Source organism: Festucalex cinctus, chromosome 1, assembly GCF_051991245.1.
Source record: "Festucalex cinctus isolate MCC-2025b chromosome 1, RoL_Fcin_1.0, whole genome shotgun sequence".
Lineage (NCBI taxonomy): Eukaryota > Metazoa > Chordata > Actinopteri > Syngnathiformes > Syngnathidae > Festucalex > Festucalex cinctus.
The window spans coordinates 53,459,011-53,485,739 of NC_135411.1; the positions used below are offsets into that span (position 1 = coordinate 53,459,011).

Below are 26,729 nucleotides of genomic sequence, written 5' to 3' on the forward strand. Positions count from 1 at the left end.
CATCAGTAGTTTGTTAAATTCCTTAAAAATAAATGTATGCAAGGAGGCAAAATGCCAACATTACTGTGGTTAGGTTTTCACTATTAATACATATAATATAATTCACCACAGACGATGCTAACGTAGCCCACGTGGCACCAAGGTTACGCAACACGAGGGTGCAGTGGTGGCCACCACAAAATTGTGTATCCAGTTTGCTGACGCTCTGCTCAGAAAACTCTGATGGAGTCTTTTGGAGACCTAGTGTTTACTGTGGGAGACCTGGCGCCGATCTCGTCCAGATGGTCCCGTCCTGCATCTGAGAGCCCACCGCCCACCCACCCTTTCCCCCTCCCTCCCCGTCCTCCTCCATCCTCTGTCATCTCCTCGACTTCCTCTCTTCTGCCTCCCTTCATCTCCCATTCAAACCCAAATCGCTTTCATCTCCCACTGCCGCCCACTTCTGACTTCAACTGGCTGCTCGCTCAGCTGTCTGCCTGCCTCAGTGCCCTCCAAGTTCCCCCACTTTCTCTGTTACTGCCTCCACTTCAGTCGCACACTACATGAGGACTACGATTATGTCCCCAGATACAGACTCATGACTACATAGCACAGCTTATCAGATCAAAACGAGTGCCATGTGGCCAATAAGTCCAACCTGTGAGATCAAAACTAAAGCCATGTGGCTGCAAAGTCCGGCATGTCACGCACATACTGGTGTCATACATCCGTAATGTTCAGCTTGTCCCAATTACACAGGTGCCAATGGCTGCAGAGTAAAAACTTGTAAGATTCACACTAGTAACCATGGGATTGAAAATGTGTATTCATACTAATGGCATAATATGTCAATTAATCAGATCCATACTAGTGTCATGCTACTAAAAAGAGCTAAAGAGAAAGAATCAAACAAGTGTCATGTGGCTGAAAATTCTACTTGTCGATTCATACTCGGACCATGTCTAACTGGCATATTCTTAATAAGCCTTTAACATTCAATTAGTTTTCTACTATGGCCATGTGGCTGCAAAGCCAAACTTGTTGGATTCAAACCAGTGCTATGCAGCTGTGGATTCATATTTGGGCCATGTGGCTGAAAATTACAACTTGTGAGATTCACACTGGGGCTATGTGGCTGCTGGGTAAAATGATATTGTTGGGCAATATCGGAATTGGCACATAAAATTCACAATGTGGTATATTTTTTCATACACAGCATATTTGATGTTACTGCTGTGTTTTAAAAAAATAAATCAGCTATGTGGTACTTTTTTTTTCACTGAATAATAACATACAGTTACTCATCCGGAGTACTACTTTTTACTTTCATATGAGTCAGATTTTCAAAGTAAGAGTAATCTTACTTGAATAGGAATGAATATATTTGCCTACTCCACCCGCCTGCGGCACCATGCGGCTATAAAATCCAGCTCATCAGACTATTACTCGAGCCACGCGTGCGCAAATGGCTGCACTCGTGTGTTATTGTGCCGGTGCATGTAACGTGCATGTGGGAGCATCTGGAGCATGTGTGATGCTCTCCTGGGTGACAGCCATGCAGCATATGGTGAAGCTCGGTGAAGGATGGCCGCTGTCAGCTTCCAAAGTGCTTACCAGCGAGCGAATGGAGGAAACAGATGAACGCTGGCATCTCCCTGGGAGGCAGCGAGGGTGTGCAAAGGGTGCGTGTTTGGTGAGTGCGTGAAGAAAATCACTGGCGGTTCATTACGTTAAACTGTGCCGATGTTGGGGAGATAAACCAATCAGAAAGACAGTACGAGTCTTCAGCGTGACGGTCACAACAACCCGAAGCACTTTTTCACCACTAGGCCACTTTATGTGCAAATCAGGAAGAGGCAAACTCTCCTTTTAGGATGTTTGCAAGGAAGAGTGTAGAAGAATCAATGCCAATCTGCTCATGATTTGCTGTCCAGGGAGAAACATCAGCTTTATTTGGAAGATTCTCAAAACACAAGCAAGAGACTCCATTTCTACATTTAGAATAAGCATGCATCACCCATAAGAAAATGGGCCATTTGATTAGATTTGTACTCTTGCTATGTGGCTGCAAAGTTCAACTTTTTGGGTATGTACTAATACCATCTGGCTGCAAAGTCCATGTTGTTGGATTACTATAGCCTCATGTCCAACTTGGCAAATTTGGCGAGCCCAACTTGTGAGAACAATGCATGCTATTTCCATGCAGCTTAAAAGTCCAACTTCTTGGAATCCTACTAGTGCCATTCAGCTGTAGAGTCATACTCGAGCCATACGGTTGCATACATCTGGTTGGATTCCTACTTGCACCATGTCCAACTTTGCAGATTCCTACTGGGCCATTCGGCTCCAAATTCTATCTTGTCAGATTTACACTAGTGCCATGTGACTGCCCAGTCCACTTTGTTGACTTTATACTAGTACCATATGTAGCTTTAGATTCATACCAAACTATGCCGCTTCAAAGTTCAGCTTATTGAATCCAAACTAGTCTATGCAGCTGTTGATTTATACAAGTGCAATGTGTTTGCAAAGTCCAATTTGCCCAATTCCTACTATGGCCATGCAGATGCAAAGTCCATTTTGTTGAATTTATACTAGTTCAATGCAGCTTTAGATTCACAACATAGCTATGTGGTTTTCAAAGTCCAACTTGTTAGATTCTTCCTACTTCCATACAGCTTTTGATTCTTACTCTGCCATGTGGCTACAAAGTTCAAATTGATGGACTTGTACCGCTGGCCTTTAGAGTTGAACTTGTCATATTCAAATTAGCACCATGCAGTCCATCTTGTTAACTTCATACTAGTGCTATTAGCTTGAAACTCCTAGTTGATTCAGACTAGTGTCATGCAGTTATAGAAACCTAACTTGTCAGGTTACTTACTACTGACTGAAAATGTCAACTTAAAGGTTTATACTTGTGCCATGCGGCTGAAAAAATAACTTATATTACATATTTCTAATATTGCTACGCAGGTACAATATCCTAATTTTTCTTTCGCTCGTGTACTTTTCATCACTCATTTCCACTGATAACTGACAGATGAGCTTCTTCCTCCTCTCTGCTTCTGTTCCCCAGAGGCCTATGCGACCTCTTCCACGTCTCTCTGCCCGGCAGGCAAAGTGGGGGGACGCAAACTGGCTGAGATTTCCCAAGTTGCAACTGGATCCCTACGGGCCTTCCTGCGGAGATAGCAACACTGTCACCTCACAGAAGAGGTTAGCCGCATGCTGGAAGGCAAACACAAAAAAGATAATTCCACAGACACTTAACTACATTTACGATATGTAGGAAAACATTTCACCCAAATGAAAGTAAAAAACTGAAGTCGGCACCTCGGTTTTGGTGATTAATCCCTTCCGGAAAGTCTGAAAATTGAATCATACAATATCAAGGTAGTATTTACCAATGGAAATAATATAAATCTGGTTAAACTATTTTATAGAGGATGACTAACATTTTACATACAGAACAGTTTGAAAATATAAATGACTAATGAAGTGGATAAATTAACATTTCCTGTATCACTTTTACCTTTCTTTAAAACTCTTGATGGTGTATGGAAGCAGGAGGTTGGAAGAGGGAGGGAGCCATTTTCTGACTTTGTTACAAGTTCTTGAATGTATCGTGTTTCTTACTTTCTTTATTGAAGGGCTGGAACTCAGAACTTTTAGTATTTTGTGTAAAGGGTTTAATTTGAGACAATAACAACCCACCTGGTCTGCTCAGAAACACCCAGGCAAGTTTGGGCAACACTGGCATAACACATCCTGCCATGCTGCCAAAAGTTCACTTCAGTCTATCACAGCGAAATGGGCAAAGTATCAACATTATCGCTGCAAACGCATCGCCCAACACGCAATCGCACCCACTGCATTATCTATATTTGGAAACGTGCTACCATAAACACTATACTTGCGTTCGGTCTGACCGCACCATTCCAGGCTGTTACGTTGAGGTTGTGCTAACATGTGATCTATTGAACCCTTAAATAAACACGATTCTGGAAATGAGTGACCGAGTCACACAAGTCACAAGATACAAATACACATTAAAAACCTTCGTAACTTGTCAAGTGCAAACTAGTCTAATCAAACTTGACAGTGGATAAAACCAACGAAAGTCATTGTTATCAGTACTGAATAAATATAATAATAATAATAATAATAATAATAATAATAATAATAATAATATACGCTGTGTTTAACTCTTTACAAGGTGCAGCACAAAGAAGAGCGCTGTTTGTCAGTAATGAATTAATCTTTTCTTAATGATTATTTATTGTCCTCCAAGGAGTGCGTGTGCTGTGACTATTTTAATATTCATATCTTTTCTCAGCCTTTGGGACTCAGAGTTTGTTTATCTGTGACGGGAAGAAATGAGATTTGACTTTAATTACTCTCAGCTTTTAATCAGTCATCGTTAAATACATCATGGCAGGTTCATACTACTGCCGTACGGCTGTGAAAGCAAACTTGTCGGAGTCCTATGAGCGCTATGCAAAGTCCTATTTATCATAACTATCATATTAGTGCTATGTCCATCATTTTGTATTTATATTGGTTCTATATGGCAGCAAAGCCCATCTTGGCAGTACTGTAACATGCTTGTGCCATGCGACTACAAATTCCAGCTATTCATATTTATACTTAGCCAAGCATCTGCAATCGCCAACTTGCCATGTGGCTGCAAAGTCATCTATCTATTAGGTATCCGTGAGGCATGCCCAACTTGGTTTCCCACTGGTGCAAGGCAGCAGCGAAGTCCAGCTTGGCAGGTCCGTGCTTGTGCCATGCTATTGAAAATTGTAACTTGCGCTTACCTCCTAGTGTTATGGGGCTGCTAAATCCAACAGGTTACATACTATGTCATGTGACATGAAAGTTCAACTTGCCAGATTCACACTAGTGCCATGCAGCTGCAAAGTCCAACATGTCAGATTACAACTACAGCTATGCAGCTGCAATATCGTTAGTGTGTATATTAGTAGAGCCATGCGTCTGCTAAGTCCAACTCAATTCGCACTAGAGCCATGAGGCTACAAAAAACAATTTACTGGATTAATGCCAGTGTCATGCCGCATTTCATTCTTTCAACAGACTAGCATCTCAAAGCTTCACCCAAGAAAGCATGTGGGATCAAAAAGCATGGGGAAAAAAAACAAAAACTTGGGCTTTGGGGCCATCTGCTTTGAGCAAAGAATGTTTGATGATGAGCGAGAGTAACCAAATGCGAAAGCGTTAATAGGAAAGCAAGTGAATAATAGAAGTGAGTCTAGCAGGAGCACCTGCTCCGAGCACAGAAGATGCAGAGTAAGTAACTAAGATGGATGGAGGATGAATGTGAGCAGATGGTGAGTGGTGTGGTGGGGGTCAGGTGCATTATGGGATATCCCCCAGCAGCCTCCTCACCCTGTAGCAGCATGAGGCGAGAAGTCAAAACAAAAGTACCAACTGACGCCACAAACTGAGCTAAAAATGAATAGTGATCTTGCAACAATAGAGATCTGTTGGTATCGTACACAAGTCAAAATCTGTTAGCCATTAGCAGTGAGCTGTTACTATTAATTAGCAATTGCTGGGAAAATAAAAATCAAACTATCATTCTTACTATTGCCGTGTGGCTGCAAATTCCAACTTATCATATGGCTATGAATTCAACTCATCAGATTCAGATGTGGCAGTATTTAGCATTTGCTAATTCGGCTATGGGAATTTCTCCAAGTGCAAGCGAAATATTAGTGTATGTGTGTGTCTGCAGCATGGTAGATTTTTATTTTTATTTTTTTGTACGTTTTCAGCACATGGCAGTGGCACTAGTGTGGATCTGCCAAGGTGGATCTTCCAGCAATAAGGATATGACAGTAGGACTTTGCAGCCGTATGGCCTGGTATCAACGTGACAAGCTGGACTTTGAAGTCCCATGGCGTGAACTGGTATTTGACAGATTGGACTTTGCAACCACATGGCCCAAGTGTGAATGAAGCAAGTTGGATTTTGTAGTTGCATGGCTTTATTATCAAAGTGGTAAGTTTTTTTTGCAGTCACATGGCATAATATGAATATAATACAATAGATTTGGTAGCCACATAGCAATAGTAAAAAACCGGACATGTTGGACTTTGTAGCCACATGGCACAAGTGGGAATCTGACAAATTTGTCTTTGCAGCCACATGGCTCTAGTCAGGCAACTTAATGTGCTTCACACAAGCAAAGACACAACAACCTATAAGCATCAACAAACGCAACAATTAACCAATGGTTAACAACATTCAGAAGCAAAACAAAAGTAACATACAAAAATTAATGAAAGAACATACATTGACAATGTTAAAACACTAACAGAAAACTTTCAAAACATTTCAGAGTAGTGTGAAGAAATAAGAGTCAGGGCATAGGCGGACTAGGCGGTTGCCTAGAGTGCTACTTGCTGGAGGGGGTGCTGCTGCAAGGCCTCATTTAAAAAAAAAAAATTCAAGTATTAAATAAAATAAAAATAAATAATAGTAATGATTTGCACAAGCACCCTGTCCTCGTGCTCTGTCTTGAAGAGGAAAAAAAAAAAAAGGCACGCCGAAAAAACCCAAAAAAAACAAAAAAAAAAACAAAAAAACCAACAGCAACAACCCCGCCACCCTCCAGTTGACACTGAAAAGTGATCATGCAGTGTCGGAAGAGTGAGGGCGGTGTGACAGGTTATCAGTGCTGTAGTGGTGGACAGGTAGCAGTGGACCGTGGCTGTAAGAAAAAGTAAAATGTGCCATATATTGCAATATGAAAAGCCAAAACCTTCTGGTGGTCAGAAAACAAGGGAAAGCAGACATATACAGATATGTTTGTTTTCTGTCATTAAAAAAACAAAAACAAAAACAAAAACTGTTACTTTTTGCTTATAGTATCGAACAGATGAAATTGAAATGAAGCAAAAATAAATAATGAACCAGTTCAGGGTGTACCCTGCCGACTGCACGAAGCGGGCTGAGAGAGGCTCCCTTGTGAGGAGTAATGGATTAAGAAAATGGATGGATGGACAAAGTAAATAATGCTGCTGTATTGTGGGCTACACTAAATGAGGCTGCACTACACTTGGACTCTCCGTCATGAGCAGGTAGCAGCTAACAGGAACGTAAACAATGATCATGAGACGCCAGGTGCGTTCAAATGCAGTCGGACACTTCAAACTCAGGAAGAAATGCAACAATTTATTAAACGTTAAAATTCGCAAATATCTAAACAATGTGGGCTTTTCTATCAATTTATAAAATCTTACATAGCAAGAAGCATGATGGGGTGAAAGATCACTTTGCTATTCTATTAAGTCACTCAGATTAGATGAGATAAATCTTTCTTGTCCCCGGAGAGCGTGTGCAACAGTGCCTCAACAGCTGTTGGTACAAACAATCTCAGGTATCAGTTGGACTTCGTCTTCTTCGAAAAGGCCAACCTCGTTCCCGATGGAAATAGCGAAACGCAGTAAAAAGTTGGTCTGTCAGGATGGCCTTGACCCTTCGACTACAACTAATCTGGTAGACCTGGCTGAGAATAATAAAATCAACCCCACTTATCTTTCAACACTGCTATAGGAGCATCATGTGTGACGTCATTGTTTATGTTTCGCGCGTTTCTTCACGAGAAGAATCGGAAACTGTGTGGCAAGAAACAGCACATGTAGTTCAATGGTTTTGCAAATTTGGAGGAGGATTTAGAGAAGTGGTTGATTCATTCTTGTTGTGCCATCAATTGTACGGCCCATCGGGTGCCAGATAAAATAAATTTAAAAAAAAGTTTTATCGCATTCCCACAGAAAGGGGCCGTGAAAAAAGATAGAAATAGCTGTGAGCAATCTGGTGGGTATAATGTGACGCTCAAAGACAGTTACTGTAAAAACGGCTCAGAGAACGACAATGTTCATATGCAAAGCATTCTATAAATACATAATGACTAACTCTCCGTAGTTAAAAAAGGACAAAAACACCATTCACACAATGGTTAACAAAAAACAAACAAACATGAAAACAAAATCACACAGACCGAGCTCACTGCTGCACATCGCCGCAGGTGCAGCGCCGGAAAAAAGGGTTGGAATTCCCGAATCAAATAACTAGGCTTCCATCCTCCATTCCAGTAGTTGGTATGTCAATCAATCAAAATAAAGAATAAACTTGCCTTTCTTATCTATAATTCTTGTACCATTTACCATAAAAAAACTGGAAGGTCTTGACATTAGTTGCCTTTAAACACATTAAACAAAATACAAAAAAAATATATATATTCAGTTATAGTAGTGTATAGCAGTTTTATTTTATTTTATTCATCATCTGAGCCTTAATGAATCTCCACATACCTGCTATAATGAGCTCACGTACACCTGGTTGAGAAACACTGATTTGATTGGTTATGATGTTAGGCCGGCTGTGAAGCTTTGCGTTTCCAAAGGCGAAGAGCGATGACTTGGGAGGCCTCACTGTAAGAGCTGGGCCCTTTGTCTTGAACAAACTAATGTTCACATGAAATAAAAGCCTTTTTTCTTTCAATTTCTTCTTTTAAAGTTACATAGAATAATTGAGCTGATTTGCCAGCCGCTGCTTGTTGCAGGCAGTTCTTGTTACAGTAAAATACTTTGTAATGTATCTTGAGTCACTGTCAATCTTTTAGCCATATGAAGCTATGTTATGCAAATTGAGATGACTATACACCATAAAAGGTCTGACCAAATCCTGTGCAGTGCAACCGACTGAAAAAGTTAGCAACACCAGTGCTACCAGTGCAAAAGTTAGAGTAGAGAGTAAAGCAAAGCCCTGACCCAGAGGACTTTGTGTCAAAATGACCAAAACTATCCAGAGTACAGGGAAGAAATAAAGAGGAAGGAAGAAAAAAAAGTGAAGGAGAAATGGAGGTCAAGTTGTTGGTCCTTTTGGTTTGTCCAATAAAATGAGGTATCGCAAGAGCAAGTCACTCGCGTGATTTTCTTGACAGTACTGAAACAGTCATGAAAAGAAGAAAATGTTCCATTTTATATTTTAAATTGTATGATGTTATCTTATACGTTATAGACAATGTTAAAAATTCAATTGCTCTTTGAAGCTATATAAATTGCCGATAGCTAGAGCCGGATAAGAGTAGAGAAATATGAGGGCTTTACATTCTAGCCTGTGTAAATGTAACAAGCTTAACTTTGCAGCTGAATGGCACGAGTTGAAATTTGACAGGTTGGTTTTGCAGCAGCATGGCTCTAATAGTAATGTGCATAGTTTTAGCAATTAGTTATTGCTTCTGTGGCACCAGGGAATCCCTCAATTCCGGATATAAGCGGATGCTTATTATTATTTGAGTGTGTTTTGTAAGTAGGATTTTTCCGTAATTAATTTACTTGGACTTGTTTTTCTTTTCCGCTTCCACAAGTAAGCCCACGCGTGGCTAAACACAACGCCATCCATAAACAAACGCACAAACAGATGGAAAAAAGATTGATGCAATACAATAAATCATGCAAAAAAAAAAAAAGAAAAGCCAATCTGCGAGTGCCTGGAGGGACGAGCGGGAGAGCTTTACCGCCGATCCATCTTTCTCTCCCGCCCGGTAACCGGCAGGCTCTGGTCCACACTCATCCCGCTGAATTTAATTAGCACAACAAAAGCGTGATTGCCGTGATAGAGAGACCATAATTCTTCATTATGCTTGTGATTTACTTCAGGTTGGATGTGCTTGTCATCATCAGCATCATCGTGATTATCATCAAACTTCAGCTAATTGGCATTTGTTGAAGGAAAAACATACATCATTAGCACTTTTCTTTCAGTAACATGAGCGCATGAGAAGGCAAGGGTGAGGCTTTGAGGATGTGGGAGCAAAACGAGATGAGTATGTGATGGTGAAGATGCAATTACATCAGGAAGGTTGAGAGAGATGAGAAAATGAGGATGCTATGATGTGATATGAAGATGTAATCACACAAAGATGTGTACAGGGGTGCATTTTAGACATAAGGCAATAGGACAATGCAATGGTTTAAGGGATGACATGAGAATGCGACAATATGAGGTATAATGTATGTGAATTTGAGGCAACAAGGGGAGGAGTAGGTAAGGATTCAATAATATGAGAATGCAGGCTCAACAAACTGTGAGATTAACCCTGAATGAGTTGACATATCCTCAGATAGGAAACTGGGGCCTATTCACTAAAGGTTTGCGTCGCCTTTGCATCGCGCTAACCGGCAAAAATTGAGCAATCTGGGAGCGCCCAATTCACTAAACACGCGCAGATGGGGAAATCCGTCACTAAGTGCGCGGCCAAACAGATCATGGTGCGCCGGTGTTATTTGCACGTATGTAAATTAGGTAATTTGCATACATTTGGCGCAAAATATGCCCACCCCAATGCAAATGAGACTCATTGATATGCAGTGTCTAATGCACTAACGCCAGCGCAAATAGCAACACCGCGTTTGCGTGACGCAAATAACGTTTATGGAAATCATGTATTAACCTGATGCAACCTCGATCCCGGGATCATGACAGCAGTGCATGGCACGGTGCACCGTCGCTCTCTGGCTGTTCACGCAGAGAGGAGAGGAGAGGAGAGGAGAGGAGAGGAGAGGAGAGGAGAGGAGAGAGAGAGAGAGAGAGAGAGAGAGAGAGAGAGAGAGAGAGAGAGAAAAGAAAGAAAAGAAAGGGGACATTCCTCAATGTTGGTTTAGGACACATAACGTAACCCGGGCTGATCGGCAATGGCGGGGAGGCATTTTCCGATCATTCTTACGTGCCAGATGCATACTGTACGCCCACGCCAACCTCTGAGAATATATTTTTAAAAAATGATCGCACCAACAATTTGTACTTTATGAACGAATGACGTCGTTGTCGTCCTCTCTGCTTAATGGCGCTACAACCGCTTACTCTCGGTCCAACCTCGCTTTCTGATAATGTCATCTTTCTCGCAACTGTTACTATAACAACCATGTTGTTGGCGCAAATCCATTGCCATGTGTGGTAAATCAGGTGCAAATTTGCTCCAAGCTGTCAGTTTTGTGGGCGTGTTTGCGCCGGTATATGATTCGAGCAATATCCTTAGTGAATAGGTGGGTAACTGGGCGCAGACTGCAGGTGCAATTGTGGTGCAATATTTCACGCTATGACTGGACGCAGCGCATTCTTAGTGAATATGCCCCTGAGTAGTGTTGGAAGTACTCTACACTAGTCTCAGTGTTAATCATTTAATTCTGCCAAACTACAATTAACTATGGTGTTTCAACACTTATGAGTGCATGGAATTAGAAGAGCATAACCTGAGAATGCAAGAATTTAGGATGCAAAAAAATCCATCCATCCAACCATCCATTTTCTTGACCACTTATTCCTCACAAGGGTCGCGGGGGGTGCTGGAATCTATCCCAGCTGGCTTTAGGCAGTAGGCGGGGTACACCCTGAACTGGTTGCCAGCCAATCGCAGGGCACACAGAGACGAACAACCATCCACACTCACAAGCACACCTGGGGACAATTCAGAGCGCCCAATGAACCTGCCATGCATGTCTTTGGAATGTGGGAGGAGACCAGAGTACCCGGAGAAGACCCACGCAGGCACGGGGAGAACATGCAAACTCCACCAAGGAAGGCCGGAACCTGGACTCGAACCGGAGTCCTCAGAACTGGGAGGCGGACATGCTAACCACTCAATCATCGTGCCGCCCGGATGCAAAAAAATGAGGATAGAAGATGAGATCAATTTCTGATGATATGCTGATGTCAGTATATGATATGAGCATGTGTAATGAGATGCAAGGATGGAATGAGATGAGAATGTGATGCAATGATATGAAGTTATCAGTGTGTGGTGATATATATGGAATCAGTAGGGAATAATTTGAGGTTATCGGGTATGATAACATACAAGGATATGATGATGCAATGCAGTATGTGACCATATGATGATAGAATGAGATGATATAAGAATTGAATGCAACTGCAAGTATGACATTAATGAGGGTCTGAACGTAAGAAGGAGACGAGGACATGAAGATTTAAGATCGCAGCGACTGTGGAATGTGAGAGGTGGACAAAGAGCGAACATGGAAAAAAAAAATGGAGACTAATGAGTGGGCCTCCTCATGTATTTAATTCCTGCATACATGTGTTTGCGTGGTTGTGTGTGCGTGAGGAGATCAGTGTATTGTATGTTCATCCGTCAACCTTGCATCGAGTCCTGCAGTGTGACTAATAGAGCCAGATGTAGATACTACACACATACACACATAAGCAGGCACGCATGCACACACACCCAGAACGAGGTTGATTGAGAATGCTGCTGGCTCGACAAAAGTCAAAATATGACATGAGAATGCGTCTGGTATTCTTCCCATCTGTATTTATTATCCATTCATCTTCCCTCTTTTGCCATTTTTATCATCCTCCCTTTTGTCTGCGCGTCGCCTTCAGGCAAACACTCCCAGCTCCTCCGTCAGGAGCAAACAAGAGTCCTTGACATTCAATTTCCTGCTTGCTTCGCACTTCTCCATTGTGCTTCCCTTCTGTCTTTTTGGGTGCCGAATGGATGGATGCACATTTGAGGGTCTTTGATGTTTCAAGTCTTTCTTTTTTTCTTGTTAGGGCTTTTTTGGCCATCATTTTAGAGGTGTCAAGGTCGAAGCTTAGACACACTTTAAGTGTGTAGTGGTTGCATTGTGCTCTCATCTCATGCCATTCATCCATCCATCCTCATTTCATTCATTCATATCATCTTGAAGACCTTTACATGTGTATCAATCACAAGCTGACGCCTTTCACATGACAAATAAGCACAATTGATCCAAATAAGCCTCACATTAGTCAAAACATCAATGTGTTGTTCTGTGGTAAAGAACAATACAACTACACCCCACTTAGTTAGCCAAGAAAGGTGTGTGCGCATGCATACGTGCGTGTGCGTTCTGTGTGTTTGTGTGTGTCCTGTGGTGAGATAAATGAGTCTAGTTGATATTGTCTGGAGCAGGTGGTGAAGACAGTGGGGAAGATGACGCACACACACGCGCTTTAGCTTTATCAAGTGTCTGTTGTCATAGTGTGTTGGTGTTTTCTGCAGACTCATAACGCACAATGCATGTTTTATATATCATGCCGAGAATGATAAGTGACAAAAACGGATGGAGAGTCTAGAAAATCACGGAAGCACCCCGCTGATGTCCTGTTCCCACTCGCCATGTGGCACGTCGCTAACGTGCTAACACGCTAACGGGAGTGACGCACATGGACAACAACAAACCAGCAAGATTTTGACCTGGTGAAAGCTTTGATTCACTTTGTCGCTACATACAGTAGAAATGATTTTTGCTCAAATAAGAAAACCTTTAAAAAAAAAAAGAAAAAAAAGAAAAGATGTTTCTTGTCTCAGTTTTAGCACTTTACCATCATCAACATTTTGGGATCGTACTACCAGCACTATCAATTTTCAATTGCATCGGTCGCCAAAAATAAATAAATAAATAAATAAATAAATAAATAAAAATCTAATACTTATCACACAAAAGATGCCAGGTTCCCATTATGTGACACATTATTACCGCCACCGAGGCTTTTTTTGCGTTGCTATTTTTTCCCAATTCTCTCCCTTTTAAGACCACCCCCCGCTTTACTCTCCCCACTGCCCCGTCATTTTGTTGCTGCAGTATGAGCTCACCATGTTGGAGCTGCGGCGCAGAGATTTGCTGTTATCATAACATGAGACTTGAGTGAGAGACTAGTTGGTTGAACTTGAATTGGCTATCAATTAGCCATTCATTTGCAGTAATGGGTAAATGCTAACTCATTTGTGACCTTTGGACAAGCAGTTGGGGATCCAACATATTAACGTTCATATAAATAATAATTCAAACTGGGCCATCTTCATCGATGGAATAATATGAATTACAGTAAATAGACAGTATGCAACTGGCATAGTAATAATGATACTAAGCAACAAAGATGAACATGGCAATTATAATGAGTCAAGCTGGACTACTACTACTACTATAATAATCATAATAATAATAATAATGATAATAATAATAATAATAAATGATGATGGCGGCATGTTGGTCAACTTCTTAGCATATATCTACCACACAATTCAACGTTTGTGGGTTCAAATCCATGCTCTGACCTTCCTGTGTGGGCAATAAAGAAAAGAGGATTGCTGTTAAAAAACAGCTTGAGTCACTGTCTTTAGAAACTAAAGACCAAGTTCGAAATCTTGGGGTATTAATAGACTCAGATCTGACCTTCAGCAATCATATTAAATTCATCACTAAAACAGCCTTTTACCAGCTGAAAAACATATCCAGACTGAAGGACTACATGCTTCAAGCAGACCAAGAGAAGCTTATCCATGCTTTTATCTCCAGCAGACTAGATTACTGTAACGGTCTCCTGACTGGACTCTCTCAAAAGAACATGAGACAATTGCAGCTCATTCAGAACGCTGCAGCTCGAGTTCTGACCAAAACAAAAAGATCAGAACATATTACTCCAGTACTTAAGGATTTACAGTGGCTCCCTGTCAGCTGTAGAATCGATTTTAAAGTTCTGCTACTCGTCTATAAATCACTAAATGGTTTGGGTCCTGAATATATCCAAGAAATGCTGATTGAGTACAAACCCAGCAGGGCTCTGAGATCTACAGACTTCGGCCAACTAGTGGAACCCAGAGTTCGAAGCAAACATGGTGAAGCTTCATTTAGCTATTATGCTGCACACAGATGGAATAGGCTGCCAACAGAAGTGAAGTCAGCCCCGAGTGTAAATGCTTTTAAATCCAGGTTAAAAACTTTGCTTTTTTCTTATACCTTTGATTAGGGACTTTTAAACAGCTTTAATTAAGTGTTTTTTTTAATTATTATTTTTATTTTTATTTTTATTTTTATCATTATCATTTTAAACTTCCTTATGTTAAATTTTTTAAAGTTTGTTGAATAATGTTTTAAGATTGTTAGTTTGTAACCTATTTTCACTTATTGTTCTTCCTCTGAATGTTAACTACTGTTTCTTGATGCTTATGTGTTGTCTTTCCTCGTGTAAAGCACATTGAGTTGCCTTGTGTATGAAATGTGCTATACAAATAAACTTGCCTTGCCTTGCCTTGCCTTGCCTTGTATCTTCTCCCCATGCTTGTGTGAGTTTTGCTCTGGTTTCCTCCCATGTTGCAAAAACATGCACGTTAGGTTAATTGGTTAATTTAGGACTCAAAATTGTCCGTAGTGTGAATGGTTGCCCATATGTGCCCTGCGATTGGCTGGCCACCGGTTCAGGGTGTGCCCCGCCTCCCTCTCACCCAGAGTCATCTGGGATCTGTTCAAGCAAACCTGTGACCCGAGTGAAAATAAGTGCTATAGAGAATGGATGGATGGATAATCACAACAATAAGAATTAAAGCTACACATAATTACAATGGCACTGAGCCCTGTGGCTGTGCCCTGTCATTCCTATCAGTGTGAATTAGCTCCCCTCGAGTGTTTTTCCTCACATGGTTTCTCTGTGCCCCACCATATCTTTTTACATAGTTCTCAGGTTGTGTTATATAAATAAAGTTTGATTTGATTTGAACAATAATAATAAGATGAATTTAAAGACATACATAATATTAATTATATGCTGGACATACTAATGGAATGGTCATAAAAATGAGAATGCTACACCTAAGAATTAAAGCTGGACATTATGATATTAACAATAATACAAGTAAAGAAAGATGGACATAATAATAATGATACGTGGCACGGGCACACGAGTGCACACGCACACAGTGTTTTGAATGTGAATAGCTTTTTCTGTATGTGTGCGTGTGCATGCGTGTGGTGTGTACGTGCTATAATTGCATGTGTTCAATAAAGCGGCTGAATTCATTGTCCTGTTAGTGGCTGAAATAACAAGCCTCAAATACTCTCGTCTCTCCTCCCTCCTTACCTCTTTTACCCAGAACCTTCCCCACGGGCAGATAAACAATCTCAGGAAGCAACGGCGAGGGACTCAAAAGACAGTAAATAGAAAGTTCACATAGCTTTGACCATGCTAAATAATCACCATGTTAGACACTTTATTTATTTATTTATTTATTTTTTTTTTAACTCAGCAATGTTACATCATCTTTGCCAAGTCAGGTGTTGCCTTGAGGGACAGTTTGAAATCGTAACTTTCTTTTAAGTCTTATCTCCCATCCATCCATCCATCCATCCATCCATCCATCCATCCATCCATCCATCGTCAATTGTTGTTTTCAGGGACAGTATGCATTTAAGTTTGTTAAGTATGTGTTTGTATGTCCATGTGTGATGCCGAGGGCCTCTTTCCTGCACGCACGCACGCACACACACACACACACCTTCATCTGATGGGAGATTTAGCCGTCACGTCAGCGGAATATTGATACCCGCGCGGCTCAAACGGGGAAATTATAACGCGGCGGGCCCGGGAAATGCATCTTAATTGCTGTTTAAGTGGGCGTCTTCATCAGAAAGACAGACAGCGAGCCCGGCCAGCCGTGTCCCAATATGACGCCGAGGAGGCAGATAGACGGCTGATCGGTCGTCGGCAGCGATCGGTATAAATAATGAGCTCATAAAGCCAGTGTCTAATCGAGGCCTGCTCTGTAGCTACAATGCTCTTTATTGTTGCCTTTTATGAGGCACTATTGCGATGCCATTTCGTAGTGGTGTGACGCCATCTCCTTTATTAATGATTTCAGGCGGACCCTGAAGGCTACAACCGGCATCAAATTTCAGCTTTGGTGTTGTGTAACGCGACCAAACAAAAGGACGTAGTGTGTTCTAGTGGCCCAGGGACCTACTTTTTATGCAACTACAGAGAATAGCAGGCGCTTATTCGAAGGTTTAATTGCGAGGAGGCCTGTGAGTGTCTACATTTGCATGCAGTCAATAACCATGGCAGGCTTACATCCGCAAAATTTTGAAAACCCAATTAGGACCCCTGGGTTGCTGCTTTGTTAACCCAAATATTTGGTCATTTAAACGCGTATCCGAATATCTTCATTGACAGTGACATTCATTTGTGTTCTTCACAGTCTATACTCACAAAGAATCTTGGTCTTTTGAGTACAGGAACTACTTGTATGTTGTGTTTATAACTGTACATTGTTTTCTAATCATTGACAATTTTAGAGTCAAAAACGAACCTATAGGTCCGTGTTTTTGTAAAATTCAAACAATTGCAACTTTAATAATTATCGTAAATAACTGTTTTTTTTAACATCTGAGACAATTTTTCATCTTTAATGACATCAAAGACAGTGTAGTCTTCAGTGAACGTTGTAGGTATTTTTGTGAATATCAAAGACAATGTACGCCTGGTTGGGAAACACTGATTTGATTGGTTATAATTCTTGGAAGGCTAGGGGAAGAGGTTTTGGAGGCCTCACTATTAGAGCTACAAGTAACGTTCACATAAAAGAAAAGCCTTTTTTAATGTCTTCTTTTAAAGTGATATAAAATAATTCACTTATTTTGTCAGACGCTGCTTGTTGGAGACAGTTCTTGTAACAGTAAAATATTTTGCAAATATATCTTGAGTCACTGTTAATCTTTACTTCATATGAACCTACGGTATCCAAATTGAGATAAGCATCCACCCATTTTCTTATCCCCTTACTCCCCACAAGGGTCGCGGGGGGTGCTGAAGCCTATCCCAGCCAGCTTCGGGCAGTAGGCAGGGTACACCCTGAAGTGAATGCCTGGTAATTGACAAGGCGAGGTAAGGTAGGACTCAGACGCAGGCGTAAGGTAGGCCACCAAGGCAACAGGTTTATTTCCGGCCAACAGGTGTCTCCTCTCAAACTGAGAGGAGAACGGGGACTCAAAAAAGTGGAGAACAAAAAGCGCTCCACTCGGGAGGAAAAAACAGGCAAAAGGTACTGGGGACAACAAAAGGCGCTCCACTGGGGAGGAAAAAGCACAAAAACAAGGCAAAACCACAAGGCACCGTGAACGAGGTCATGAGGACTGTGGGACGCTTCCATGCACTGACTGTGACACTTCGGCACTGAGGGGAGAATGCAGATGGCTTTTATTGTGAGTCTTGATTGGTGGCAGGTGTTGGTAATCATGGGCGGGGACCGGTAATGATGGAGCGGCAGGAAGGGCAAGTGGCCTGGGGTGAGAGGAGAGTTAGGATTTCAAAGCAAGACAGGAAACATGGACACAAAAATAAAAGCATGGGCCGTCACGCCGGTGGCGGCGTGACAGTAATTGCAGGTTTTAGATAACTATATACCGGCAAATATGGTCATGCTGTACCTCACCAAAAAAGGGTGCAACCAAATCCTGTGTGGTGCAGACACCAGTTTTCTCCAGCAACCGACCCCCCACAAATTAATGTCTGACGGCCCCCGCCATCCCGGCATGATGTGGGAAAAAAAATTTATTCCTCAGATTTTTCTGTCAGTAGATTTCATGGTTTCGTTGTCTTTGCTGTTTTTTTGCAAGCACTTTTTGTTAATCTATTGTTTCCGCAAATTTTTTTACCCCATGCCATTTGGTAAGCATTTTCTGTTTCCACTTGTCAATTGTGAGCAGTTTTGTTTTGTTTTTGTAAATAATTTTGAAAACCGTTTTATCTGTGTCTGTGTTTTTGCGATCCGCATACCTCATATATACCTGACAGAATAGTCTGACCAGATGGATCCCGCAGACTCAGATCAAATTTGCCACACCCTGCTCACTCAAGGGCAGCTGGTGGGTCGCCACGAGCAGTCCTTGAAATAACTCAGAGTGGTGGCAGCCATGCTGGCTGATCGATTTGACACTTTGACCGCTAGCATTTACCCGACGGGTGCTTCGGGGAACGCCCCCCCACCACCCGCTGCAGTAGCTTCCAGCGCAGTTTATTTACTAGTGATGTGTCGGTCATGAACGAATCGAGTGAACGATGGGAACCGAGTCTTTATCGAGAGCCGTTCATCCCCCTAGTGTTTTAAGTGCGCCGGAACGCACCGGTACGGAGCTCCGGCACTTCTAAAATTCTCCCTTGAGCTTTCTGGTACTTGTCAAAGTGCAAAGAACGTACTGACACAGTCTGTCAGCGTTCCGGTACGCTTGACAATACATATTTTGATCCCAAAATGCTTTTCCGCCGAGGGCTGTTCGTCCACTGACTTACATATAATATAGAAGTCCGTGCGCTGATCACCAAGCGCATGATTACTCCAGTTGTGATATATATATATATATATATATATATATATATATATATATATATATATATATATATATATATATATATATATATATATATATATATCAGTGCTGCAGGAGAGAAGCGTGCTTGCGTCATTCAACGTGATGCTAGCCTAGTGGCTAGCCCAATGCTTTTTTTTCTTTTTTTCTCTTGCTCGATACTCACCGATCCCAAAGCGTGTGTACAACCATAATTCTTGAGTTAAGAAAATGTTTAGAAAATCGCTACTGTGCTGTCCTGGCTCAAAGTTTAAAAAAAAAATAAAAATATCGTCAGACTCTGAGGTGGATTCGCAGGCTGACAACACGGACGTAATAAATAAATAAATACATAAATAAATAAATACATACATAAATAAATAAATAAATAAATAACATGGATTGCTCATGCCAAACAAGAAGTGAAGCCGGCGGTAAGGTGGACAAGGCGTCCGTATGTCATGTGACCAGCAGTTGACCAATCACATCGTAGTAGTTCTTCAACGAGTTGGCCAAACGCTCTCTCAATACGGCTCTGATTCAACAGCGCCCCCTGCTGTAAAGTATACTGGCTTTGCGCGTGTGGATCATGGGTTTTCGGCATGTAAAACTGCTCGGCAGAATATCGCTGCCAAAAGTCACGTGAGTATCCGTAAATGTAGAATTGCTTTTTACCTACGCAAAACATTTTGTTGTAATTGAAGATATGCATCTTTGTGTACGTAGATCAGGTTTTGTTTACGTAGATCACGTTTTTTGTACGTAGAACAGGTTTTGTGTACGTAGATCACGTTTTTTGTGTTTACGGGGTTTTGGCATGATTCTAACTCCATACTCTACTGTCTGTCTGTCACTAAACAGTCAAAATATCGCTGGAGCGTTGTACACATGCACGTGCTGGTCAATGTATGTAAAGTGTTGTACACTACACATTTATATTTTCTTATGTTCTAAGAGAATAACACACACTAAATGTTATTTATTAGACTATTCCATATGTCATTCTTTGAAAATGTGGCTGGAGTAGACCCATCCGGGTCTGGACTTAATAATCAGTCGTTCCATTTAAGCTTATGGGAGGAGAAAGGAATTAAACACCTTCATCATCTTTTCTCAGATAATAAGTTTATATCGTATACAAACTTGGTCCAGAAATATGAAATAAAAAATGGAAATTTCTTACATTATCTGCAAGTTAAAAGTATGGTTAAGAAACAAATCCCAACACTTCAGGATACGCTCCAACTGCCTGTCTTAGCTAAAGATATTATAAAGCTTTCTCCAACAACAATAAAGAAAATATAAAAAATATATAAGTTATTTTTATACACAAATAAAACGTATTTACCGACTTTAAAATGGGAAAAAGACTTGTCTATAGTTCCGGAACCAGACTTTTGGACCCAAATCTGTGAGAATGTATTTAAAATGACCAAACAGACAAATTTGCAACTTATCCAATATAAGATACTTCATAGAACATATATTACACAATATATGATGAAAAAAATGGGACTCTCTGACTCCGACATTTGTCTCCAGTGCTCACAAAACACTGCCGATACTTATCTTCATGCTTTATGGTCATGTACTCCAGTGCTGCATTTCTGGACTAAAATCTTGGAAAAGCTCGCTGATATATTAAACTGTAGGCTTCCTTTATCTCCAAGATTGTGTTTACTAGGTGACTTAACAATAACTGAGCTACCATGTAAACAATCCCAATCTATATTTATAGCCCTTACTATTGCTAAAAAAATAATCCTTGTCAATTGGAAAAATAAACAATCTCTGAATATCGACCACTGGTTAAACTTACTAATAAATTATATCTCAATGGAAAAAATCTCTGCCTTAAATAAAAATCAAGTATCAAGATTTAAACAAATATGGTCTATGTACATAGAATATTTTAATCTTAATTTGGCAACTTAATCCTGCCAAGATTCTGCCTGTTAACGAGAGCCACCACATCGTTACAACTTCTGTTTTCGCTGCTTCTGTATTTGGTATTTTGTATCTGATTGTTTTTATTTTTATATAGTCAGTGCTAGTGGGCTCGAGCACACCACACTATACGACACTATACTCACTAACTCCTTAAGATTTATTTCTAGTGGGCACTAAGCATCAACACTTGGTGTTACTGCATGCTAATTAGTCAATTTTCTTGACGCCGTCCCCCGTGGTCAGGCGGGGGTGGCTCTGCCCCCCCCCCCCGTTGTCTGCTCGGTAGCGGTTGCTTCTTGGCCGCTCCCTGGGCCCCCTGTGGGGTGCGGTGTTGGGGTGCTTTCCCTGGTGCCCGGGGCGGTGCCGTCCCGGCGCGGTCCGCTGCTCCGTGCCCGGCGGCGCGGTTCGGGGCGGGTGGGCCTCTGGTGTGCCCCGTGGCTCCCTCTCCCCTCCCCCTTCCTCCCCCCCGTCGCCTCTCCCTCCTCGCCTCCTCCCGCCCATCCTCCTCTGCCTCCCGGTCCCTTTTCCCTTGTCCCCCCCCCGTCCTGCCCTGCAGCCGCCCTTTCGCCTTCTTGTCGTCTTCCCCCCGCTCCCCCCCTCCTTCCCTGTCTGCCCCCCGCCTCCTCCCCCTCCCTCTCCCTGGGCCTGGGGCTCCCTCCCCGGCCCGGGCGTCGGGCTCCGGGAGCCGGGCGGGGGTTTGAGGCCTGCCCCGCCCCGGTAGAACTCCTGGCGCCCCGGGCGGGCTCCGGTGGCCGGTGGGCTGTCCAGTAGCCCTGCTGCGCTGGCGGCCCGCCTATTGTGGTGCCAGATGGGTGGGGTTGGGGCGGGTGGGGTGGGGGGGGGGGGGGTGCTGGGGGGCGTGCGTGCCACCTACACCCGCCGGGTTGGGTGAGGCCCCGCTGGTCGCTCCTCTTACTCACTTCACTAGTTTTGCACTATACACTTTGTAAATATACACATAGGGCACACAACACATTTCTTGGTGGGGTGGGGAAGGGTGGAAACACCGTCTTCACCCTTCAACTCCCCTCCAATTTTAATGCACTTCATGTCCAAGGTAAGTTGGGGCGGGGAGCCATCAGAGGGGATGGACTGCAGTGCCTGGCAGCGCTGTGGTCCCCCCCATCTGTGTCCCTGCCCCACCACTTTGTCCCTCCATTTCCATTTTTAATGCACCACACGTATACATATTCATTTTTTTGGGGGGATGCGGGTGTGTCGGAGTAGGGGAAATTTTTTCCCTCTGCTCCGACTCACCTGCTCCCAATTTTAATGCACCACACGCACACACTTGTATATACACTGGGTGGGGGCCACATTCACGGTGTAAGGGTAGAGCTCGCCAGTCGGCGAGCTGGCGGACTCAGTAACAGGGTTAGGTGTCACTAGTACGCTGGCGTGACGACCGGGGCCTCTCCCCACCGGGCTCGGTGTTCTGGTGTTCCGCCTTTTCCCCTGGTGCTTCCTCCTCCGCTTCCCCCCTCCCGCCGCTGGGCTACTCTCGCACGGCTGGAGGTGGGGTGGGCACGTTTTTTTGGGGGGTGTGGGGGGGGGGGGGGGGCTCGCGGGGGGCCGGGTTCGCGGGGGGGTTGGCGGTCGTCGGAGGGGAGGGGCGGCTTGTTTGGGGGGGCCGGAGGTATGGGTGGGTGGGGTGTTGGGTGTTGGGGGTCGGGGTGTGTTCGGGGGTTTGGGGGCCGGGGGTGGTGGGGCCTGGGTCGTGGCGGGTGGCGGGTTTGGGTGGGGTGCGGGGGGGTCGTGGGGGGATGGGGGCTGGGGACCGGTGGGGCGCTGTGGGGGCCCGCTGGGCCTCGTTCTGCGGCCTTGGGCTCGGGGGTGTGGGCCGGGGCTGGGGCGGGGGTGTTCCGGGCGTCTGGGTCGGCTCGCCGACCGGTGTCCGCTCGGGTGGCTTGGGGGTGGCCTTGGTGCTGCCGCGGCCTGGGGATTTCGGGGAGGGGGGCGGTGCTCGCTTTGCTGGACTGCGGTTCACGGCTTCTTTCTTTGGTGGTGGTCCTTATGCATGCCAGATCCGTCGCACCATCATCTACTGAAACTCAACAGAAGTAGCCTCTCCCTCCCACAGCCCCTTGAATCAGTGGATGCTGGGTCTGTGGATCTCACTTTGCTTTATCTATCCTTCCCTCCTTCCTCTCTTTAGTTTTTCCTCTGGTCACTTGAGATCTCAATTTATTGGAAGTTTGAGGTTTCTGGGGTTGGCATAAGACTGGTTTTGTAACCACGCAGGAGGGGTTTTGTTGGTGCTGGATTTCACTTTGATGGATTGGATGTACTGGCTTCTATGGATCTCACTCTGCCTTATCGATCCTTCCCTCCTTCCTCTCTTTAGTTTTTCCTCTGGTCTCTTGAGATCTCGCTAAATTTGCTGGAATTTAGAGGCTTCCGGGGTTGGCGTAAGACTTTGATTTTGTAATCATGGGGAAGGCAGGAAGTGTTTGGTCGGTGCTGGATTTCACTTTGATTTATCTTTCTTTTCTCCTTATTTTTTTCTGACCTTTTCTCTGGTCTCCTGACCATTTAAACTTCACGACTCTGGCAAGATTCTGAAGTACCTGGTTAAGGCGAAGGGTAATGGGATATTTATAAGGCTTTAGGTGAATTAATGAGTATAAATGTATACGTATTTGCACGCACACGCACGCACGCACGCAAACGCACGCACGCAAACGCACACACGCAAACGCACGCACACACACAAAAAAAAAAAAAAAAAAAAAAAAGAGCAATGATGATAAGACGTTGAATCGGTAAGACTACCGAATGAACAATTCTGAGCTCTACGAAAATAAAAAAAAAAAATAAAAAAAAATGAAAATGGCAATGTCCCCCCCCACCCCCCCAAAAAACAAACAAAAAAAAAACCCATAAACGTGCTAGCCGTGAACGGCTCCCGAATGAACGGCTCCCCTGAAAGAGACAAAAGTCCCATCACTATTATTTACCACTGTTTGTTAATTTTTATCCAACATCCCCTTACATATTCCAATGACAATTTAAAAATATAATTCATGATGAGTCTGCTGAAAGATAAAAGTGCTACTTGGGGGTGAGTAATTCTAATCTGGAATTGCGCACATCTATTTCCTTGCTGAACTAAAGAGTTTTTGATCATCTGGTCAAGGGAAAGAAAGCCAGAAGTCAATTGTTGGAACATACACAGAGAAACCTGTCCGTTGCTCAATTGAGTTTCGTGTCCTGCTGAGAGCGGCCCTGGCGACAGAGCATTGTGTATTGTTTTTCATTGTGGACTCAATCCGCTCATAAAGGACGAAGCGGTGTGGGACAAAACGACAGATTTGGAGGGACTGATCATCCTAGCCATCAAGCTAGACAACCACATTCTCAGCCTCCAAAGAAGATCCTCCATGTCCGGCCCTCCAGGGACTGGCAATGCCAGCCATGGAGCCGTTGGCAAACCCTGCCATCAGTGATGAGCCCATGCAGATCGGTGGTGGACGATTGAGACGTGGACCAGGTCCTGTTTATCTTGTGGTCAACCTAGAGACTGAATTGTCCAGCTACACCTCCCTGCCGATCCGAGCAATCACCGGCTCAGCTGGGTCAGTGTCAGGAGGTGGCAAATACGGCTATCCGTTCCAGCACAAGCAATCAATGTGGGTACTATGAGGACAATTCAGAACTATTTGAACTAGTAATGTTACCTAACCATCAGAGACATATGTCATTTTACGGTTGACACTTTGCAATTGTTAGTTGTTTTGGGTTTTTTTTGTAAATAAATTTTGCAAACCATTTATCTGTCTGTGCATACGTCTTTTGGGAAACATCAAAGACTAGAAATGTCACTGAACTTAAAACTAAATTATTTGAAACATCCGACTTTGACAAATCTACCCTTTGTGTTTGATCAGGCACAAAAACGCGAGTCTTCATTGAATGTAACTTCATTTTGTAAGCAAAGACAACTTAGTCTTCAAACAACATCTGTTTAGACGTTTTTGTTAAGATCACAGCCAATTTTGTCCTCAGAACATATATGAACATCAAAGTCATCGTAGTCTTTGATGATGACGATTTGTAAAAATAAAAAACAAAGACCATTTAGAGGCTAACATATTATCCTCTTTGTTGTCATCAGGCTTGTGCTACTCAGTGAGGCTTTAAAGGCTTGCTGGTCCGAGTGTTTATTATCGCCTCTCGTCATCTTCCATCTGCTGTGAAAAAAAAAATGTTTGGCTGCTGGCAGACTTCACAACCTCATAGTTGATACAGGAAAATTGAACTAAACTCCCAAGTTATCAGCCGAAATAATCTCTATATTTGTTTTGCATTGTTTGGCGGCCATAGCGACCAACCCAAAGCCGCTGCGTTATCTGCAAAAAGGCGCAACAACTCCTCAGACTCGCCGCCATTATGTCGGCGTGTTTATGTGCGCTAAGCCGCCCGTGCATGGGGGCCGACCTGCCACCGGTCACCGTGGAGACGATAAAGCGCCGTCATAATTGCTTTAGCGCTTTTGTTGTGCCCGCCAGGCGCTCGCCAGGGAGAGTTGCGGGTTAGTGCAGATAAAGCCGACTCGGCGGGATTCGCTCGTGTGCCACTCATCTGGAAAGAATCAAATAAATGTAATAGAATGTCGTTCTGGCCAGACGACGTGTTGAGACTGTTCGCCAACCCACCCCGTGACATGTCCCTGAACTAGATGATGGCTGTGCATAAACATCAAGTTACACTTTTCATAATGTAAAATATGGCGTCACTTTTTGTCAACTTTGAACAGGTGTAACCTTCACGGACAGTCTAAAATCATAGCTTTATTCTATCTGTCTATCTGTCTGTATGTCTGTTTGTCCCACTGACCTGACTTTGTCAACTTTGACGTTTAGGTCTGTGTTGTCTAGACAAATGACGAGGAGCCAGATGTCCATAACGCTGGTAAGGCCCCCCAACCTGGACAAGATGGCTGACAACCCACTGGCAGAAGCTGATGAGCACTCGGGTGTGATGTTTAATGGGATCTAGTACAAAATCTTTCAAAGTCTTTTTACCATAATCATGGCCGGGTATTATTATAAAGAGCATCCTTGTGGTATTATAGTTGAAGTTTGCAACTGAGAGCTGTTCCTGCAAAACATTACACAGTTCTCATGATGTAATGTACTATAATCCAAAATCTGGATAAAGATCTGCGGCCATTGGTGTACTAGTTGGAATTCCTGAAAGGTCTTAAGTGACCTTGACAAAGACAGGCTGTGGTTATACTGTAACTATGCGGATGTCTGCATATTTATTTGAATTCCCTGAAAATATGAAGCTAAAGCTAAGCAGATATGGCAAAAATAATTTGAATTCCATAAACATACAAACCAACCCAGACTATCTCTGGATTGTGGATAAAACAATGCAGAACTTTAATTTTGTTGTGCCTTCTGTTTTTGAAACATTTTTTATTTTTATCTGTATACACCACAAGTCTGGCAACCCTGGCTACCAATGGCTCCAGGTGAATTGCTGATGCCAAAGTGAGTAGGACGGAACAATTTCAAGAAGGACAATGGCAATATGCAAGGTTTGCAACACAAGGATAAAAGACACCTTTATCTGCCACGATGAGACTCACAGATCAGC

General features: G+C 43.1%; 1 protein-coding gene across 3 annotated transcripts; it reads left to right on the forward strand.

Moving 5' to 3' along the window:
• The first annotated feature begins 1,444 nt into the window (after positions 1-1,444).
• LOC144002047 (uncharacterized) lies at positions 1,445-26,721 on the forward strand. Of its 3 annotated transcripts, XR_013278675.1 has the most exons (4): positions 1,445-1,672; positions 3,059-3,198; positions 5,781-6,006; positions 25,988-26,721. XR_013278675.1 is itself a non-coding variant. In XM_077496920.1 (3 exons), the coding sequence occupies exons 1-3, from the start codon at positions 1,617-1,619 to the stop codon at positions 26,121-26,123; spliced, it is 321 nt and encodes a 106-aa protein (XP_077353046.1). In that variant the 5' UTR covers positions 1,445-1,616; the 3' UTR covers positions 26,124-26,721. The 3 variants fall into 3 exon arrangements, 1 of the variants encoding a protein (XP_077353046.1); XR_013278672.1 differs by lacking the exon at positions 5,781-6,006; XM_077496920.1 differs by lacking the exon at positions 5,781-6,006 and having other exon boundaries at positions 1,445-1,661.
• The last annotated feature ends 8 nt before the right edge of the window (positions 26,722-26,729 follow it).